Source organism: Schistocerca nitens, chromosome 9, assembly GCF_023898315.1.
Source record: "Schistocerca nitens isolate TAMUIC-IGC-003100 chromosome 9, iqSchNite1.1, whole genome shotgun sequence".
In the NCBI taxonomy this organism is placed as follows: Eukaryota; Metazoa; Arthropoda; class Insecta; order Orthoptera; family Acrididae; genus Schistocerca; species Schistocerca nitens.
Genome location: NC_064622.1, coordinates 24,928,097 through 24,934,096, shown reverse-complemented (window position 1 = coordinate 24,934,096; position 6,000 = coordinate 24,928,097). Strand labels below are relative to the sequence as shown.

Here is a 6,000-nt window from a genome sequence, read left to right as displayed (position 1 = left end):
AAGCTTCAAACACATTGACATTTGCATGCTTTAATTTTTCCGGAAATCCTCTATTTTGCTGTATGATTCCACAAAATTGAATTTTCTTTTCAGATAACTTCTCTGCAAGTTCTACACTATTATAATAATTATCCATGTAGAGGCGTTGCCACTTTCCATAAGAAGGCTGTCCAGTGCCGGAATATATCTTGTATGTGGAAATGTATCCCTTACTCGAAGCGCACAGCACCCGAATGAGTATGCCATATTTCATAGTTTTCAACAGATAGTAAACTTCAAAATTTAATCGTCCATGTCACGGCATCATTTCTTCATCAATTGAGATGTTTTGACAATGGAAAAATCAATTACAAATTGCACTTTGAAAAGCCAGTCGGCATTATCCAGTTTATTGATGTTGTTGGAAAAGTGTAAAAATGATAGTGTTTGTCTGAATCGGTTGCGGGACATTGTTTTGCAAAATATTGGTGTGTCTATCAACGGACTCGTTGACCAATAATCATTGCTCCTTGCTTTTTTTACAGTTCCCATAACGACAGCAAGCCCAAACAATTTTCTAAGTTTGGGTCCTGTAACATCGACAAATTGGCGATTTTTTAAATCCAATTTCCTCCATTGCGATTTTGACTGTAGTACTTGTCGGTTTCATTGCTGATCTATTCAGATAGATTGTTCCCAATATATAATTCTATGATATTCTTGACGCTCTGTGTATCTTTGGGAAATACGTTATTGGTCCTCAGTAAATTTATTATTGGTTCTCGGTAAATCAAAGTCTGCCCACTGTGCACTGTCTTCTTCGTCTGATTCATTCAAATCAGTTGGCAACTGTAGCGTTCGCAGAATCCTTCTTGGACGTAATACACTATCTTCCGACGATTCTGTTTCACTTTCATTTTTTTTATATCCAATGTCTTCTTCCCAATTGGCCAAGTCGTCCAGAAGGTCAGACAAGATGTCCATGCATTCATTGTGTAAATAATCGTATTGTCTCTTTCGTCTGCCATGATGAAAGGGCACAAGTACTTATAAAAACAAAAAACTTGTTGACATGTGTAACTTATTGTTACCTAAACAAAACACCAACAGAATGCCAAAGATACTAAAGTGCTACCACCGACCACTGAGCAATACTATGCACACAACACCACTGCGATGTCGCCAGCTGCTGACCGCTATTTCGCACACGACACCACTGTGGTGTCACCAGACAGCAAAGTGTTAATATCTTGGTAGCCTTCCTCATTGTGCCTGTCTGCAAATCAACGCCTTCTATGTGGTGGCCAACAATCTATCCTTTCCATATTATTCTTATTCAATGGCAGAAAAAAATATCAAACATGAAGCTGTGAAACACTTTTGTCCAGAAATTAGGACCAAGTAAAGCAGACAACTAAAGAGGAAGTTCTACAGCATTAAACATTGTGATACTGTGTGATTTTCATGTTCATCTGACTACAAATATTATGTTTTAGCACCTCATCTCTCACTTGTGGTTGCACTTCTTTCCAGTATTTTCTTTTACAACTCAAACACTGCCAATCGCAAAGCACAGTGTAAAGTAATCCTGATGCACCCAACAGCCAGAATCTATTTCGAACTATTTACACACATTGTCTACAGCCCCTGACTTCATTATCTGAATTTGCTGATTGTGGTAAGCTTTGGCAACTGTGATAAACACCATGACCAAGCTGAATGGAGTGGTATGGTACTATTCAGAATGCCACTCTATTTCATCAGTTCTGTTCTGTAAATAGGAAAACACCTTGACATCCATGATGGGGATCTAGATACCTCCAGTGAAAGGGCACTTAAACTAAGAAATGGAATGAAACATTCTACTTCATTTGTTGCCAATATTGCAGAGACAATTTGGAGCTAAGGAGCTGGAGCTACAGTAAATACGCGTGGACACAATATCTGTACAGCCTACAATGTATACCATCATTGCTGATGTTTCAAATAGACTTTCAAAATGAGCACTGTATGCAAAATATGTGTACTAAATAATAATGCTATGGCAAGATTTAATGGTGGAAATGGAAAAATTACATGGAATATTTTAAAGCATATTATATACCAAATAATAGTAGTCACATTTTTGCATACACTCCAGTCTCCATATTTAATTGGCCACTAGATAAACAACCTAAAAAAAAAAATCTGTCTTACTGAAAAAAGCTGTCTCTTAATGTAACATGTAGTTCACAAATGCAAGGGAAGGAAGTTAATGTTTGTAACCAAACCATTTAAATAAGTAATAATACAGCATTCACAAGCTTTACTTAAATGATAAACATGATCCAGTGCTTTGATGTTCTGGAGGTGATGTGCCTCTATTTAATACCAGCAGTTAGTACGTAATTAATTTGGGATTGGTTGCATGTCTGCATTTTACATTTTATTGGGTCCTGTGAGCTTGTAGTATAGCATAAAACACATTATGCCAAAACCAAGACTGTAGTCTGGACTTCATTCTTCTAGCCATTTATCTTTAATAACAAACAGAAAATAACTGAAGCTGAGTTACAAAATACCTTTTTAAAATGGTAATGTCACTTGGAAATCTTAATTTAATATGCTTAGTGATTTCCAGCCAAATGAAACAGGGAAAGTAGATTCAAAATAAAAAGAAAGCTTAATACTTGCTTTTTAACACAATGCCAGTGTTAAGTGAGGAAATGCAACAGTGGAACACAAAATGCACTAATAAGAACATCTGTTGTTATATATGTGACTGCCACAGCTCATTTACATTTTCAAAGTTTTCCCTGAATGCTAAGATGGTTTCGTGAGAGAGATCTCAGTCACTGGGGAAATCTGAGGGAGATGAAGCAGTAATTATAAGACTCAGTTCTGCCTGCAAGGATTTTAAATATTTCCTACTTACTGTTTCTTTTACAGAATAAAATGTAACAAATAGACGTGTCAGCTCCCACTTTGTTACCACTGTAATTTTTCCATGTGTACTGTTCTATTCCTCTAACAATGTTTGTTCTCATTACTTTGCATGCTTCAATTCACATTACCATTGATTGCTTTACATCTCCTTTCTTTTCATGGTCATTCAAATGGATCACACCATAATCAGCCATTTTTTGTCCCTCTCTGGCCCTATGGATCACACCATAATTACTCGTGTAATGTCCGTTCTGTTATGTCAAAGGTATTTAATACAACCATACTTTCTCTTCAGATCATGAATGAATGAAGGAAGGAATATTTGAGTTTTTCATGTCCCATCAATGTTGAGGTCATTAAAGGAGAATCACAAGCTTGGATTGGAGAAATGATGATGATGATTGGTTTGTGGAGCACTCAACTGCATGGCCAACAGTGCCCATACAAAGTCCCAATTTTTACACAGTCCAATTTGTACACAGTCCAATTTGTACACAGTCCAATTTGTACACAGTCCAATTTGTACACAGTCCAATTTGTACACAGTCCAATCTAGCTATTGTCATGAATGATGATGATGATGATGATGATGATGAAATGATGAGGACAACACAAACTCCCAGTCCATGGGCAGAGAAAACCCCCAACCTGACTGGGAATCGAACACGGGACCCCGTGATACAGAGGCAGCAATGCTAGCCACTAGACCATGAGCTGCAGACGGATTGGAGAGAAACTGACTGACTGTGTCATTTTCAAAGGAAACATCCAAACATTTGCCTTAAGTAATTAAGAAAAACCACAGAGAACCTGCATATGGATGTTTTGACAGGGATTTGAACTGTAGTCCTCCAGAACATGAGGTCACTGGAGATGGAAAGCAAGCTCAGACTGGACCAAAAGAGGAAAGGAAATGAGTTATGTCCTTTATAATGTTCCTACCTCAGATTACATCTACAAGGCAACTGGTGATTATTTTTCCTGCGACCATTTTTATTGTAACAATATTTTAGCAACTGACAATGTCTGAATGATCATACCAACTCCATTGTCCTTTTGCTTCATTTTTAGCCATGACAGATGTGACATATTGTTTCAAGAAAATGAGATTCTACAAGTATTTCCGGTGGATTAAATCTAAAAGATTTTGAAGAAAGACTTCCAGTGTGAGATTAATGTATGTTAAAAATACATGATTATCTGGACCCATTATGTCACTGCCCATGGTTCAGCTTGTACTTATAATTTAAATGTTATTAAGGAGGATAATATGTGACTGGAAGATTGTTGGAAGGAAACATTTCTGACAAAAATCACGAGTTCTTAAAACATTGATCACTTGCAAGTCACGATCAACTACACGATCTTTCAATTGTTTTTTTCAGGAAGCTATATTATGTGCAGGCAGCTTATTTATTTTGAACTGATCAGTATTTAGGCTTTTAATAGCTGTATTTCTTCACGATACCAGACAGTGGGCTGCTTTCTGATGCCACGAATAAAATATAATAACGCAATACTAACTATGAAACAACACCATGTTTCATTTGCTTCAGTTGTGAAAAACTGAAAGTGTGGTTAATCCATACAAGATTACTGTGTGTGCAACCGCAGGCTGCAGGAGCTTGTATCCATCCCACAAATGTTATCCATTATTGGCAGGACCCTGTGCCAAACGGCAAGTCCTCTGTCGATGCATGGGAACGCTCATCTCCATCAGGACACAGTGCAATTGTTTCCTGCTCTTCTGCCCATCGTTGCCGTTCTCCAGAGGCAAACAAGCCATAAAAAAGAGCACCAAGGAGATACACAGCAGCTGCTATGTGGAATACTGACTGCCATTCTTGTTGTGTCTGGAATACAATGAGAACACATTTTAATATAATCTGCTATTGCATTACAAAAACACAACAGAACTTTCTTGTTCTGTTGACAGTACATAACAGGAAATCCACCGCCACCACAGTACTTTACATCAGGGTTACTAATTCAAAATCAAATGCTGGTATGGCAGGAGCACATCTAATAATGAATGAGAAAATGGACATACAGGTGTGCTACTATGAACGGCATAGTGAACGACTTATTGTAGCCAAGACAGATATGAAGCCAACTCTTACCACTGTAATGTAAGTTTGTATTCCTACTAGATCCATGGATTATGAAGAGACTGAAATAATGTGTGATCAGAAAAAAGAAATTATTCAGATAGTTAAGGGACACAAAAATTTGATTGTAATGAGGGGACTGGAATCAATGGTATGAAAAGGATGAGACAGTAAAATATGTTGTACCACGAGTAAGTATAGGCATGGAATTAGGAATTCTTGAAAATTTTGCGCAGTTGTGGTCAGAAGGTACAAGTTAAAGGGCCGATGGACACATCGGGTAGTGGGTTCTGCCAATGTTGATATTAAGTAAACAGCTCTGCGAGGCAGGTTTACAACACCACTCGCAGGGGAGGAAGCACGACTGGTGGGCACTATAAACAAATTTAGTAATCAGGCACAACACAGGGCACTGACGTGCTTTGAAAAACCCATGTGTTGCAATTACAGCCAAGGTGGGCTAGAAAAAGCTGATATTATAATTATCGAGGAACACTCTACTTTTCCCCTCTAGAGGACCTATGTCAGAGGTATATGAAAAGGAGTATAAATGATTGAGTCAAGAGGCTCAAGGTAAGCTGTAAAGTCGCCATACTGTCATTACAGGTACCTGGGAGAGTGACAATGGTTTAAGTTGCAAGCCAACCGAGACGACAATCTGATGACAAATTTCGGTGGGCAGCAGGCCCACTGAGCAGGTGGATGACCAGCCTCTGCTCTCTGGGTGATGTCATCTCAGGGACAGGAAGCTGTGTCTGCGAGGGCAGAGCTGGGGCGTGACCTAGCAGCCTCCTGGGTCAGCAGCTCTCCTCATCCTCACTCACAGACCGAGTCGCCCTGGGTGAGCGACTGGAGCTGCTGAGGCTCTAAGATAATGATGGCTGCTGGCGGTTTCCCTTCAGCACTCTACGTGGAGACCACGGGTAGTGCTCGATGGAGTAGCCAGCCAAACCCTGGTGGGCTGGCACGGGGCTTCCGGCTCAGCTGA

General features: G+C 39.1%; 1 protein-coding gene across 3 annotated transcripts in view; it reads right to left on the bottom strand.

Moving 5' to 3' along the window:
* Positions 1–2,104: 2,104 nt before the first annotated feature.
* The window catches only part of LOC126202890 (vesicular glutamate transporter 1-like), a 128,489-nt gene continuing 124,593 nt past the window's right edge, over positions 2,105–6,000 (bottom strand). Inside the window, exon 9 of one of the 3 annotated variants that reach the window (XM_049936956.1) lies at positions 2,105–4,757. In XM_049936956.1, coding sequence (XP_049792913.1) covers positions 4,557–4,757 — 201 coding nt within the window. In that variant the 3' untranslated portion in view covers positions 2,105–4,556. The remainder of the gene's footprint in view (positions 4,758–6,000) is intronic. The other 2 variants (XM_049936953.1, XM_049936954.1) reach the window with 2 other exon arrangements.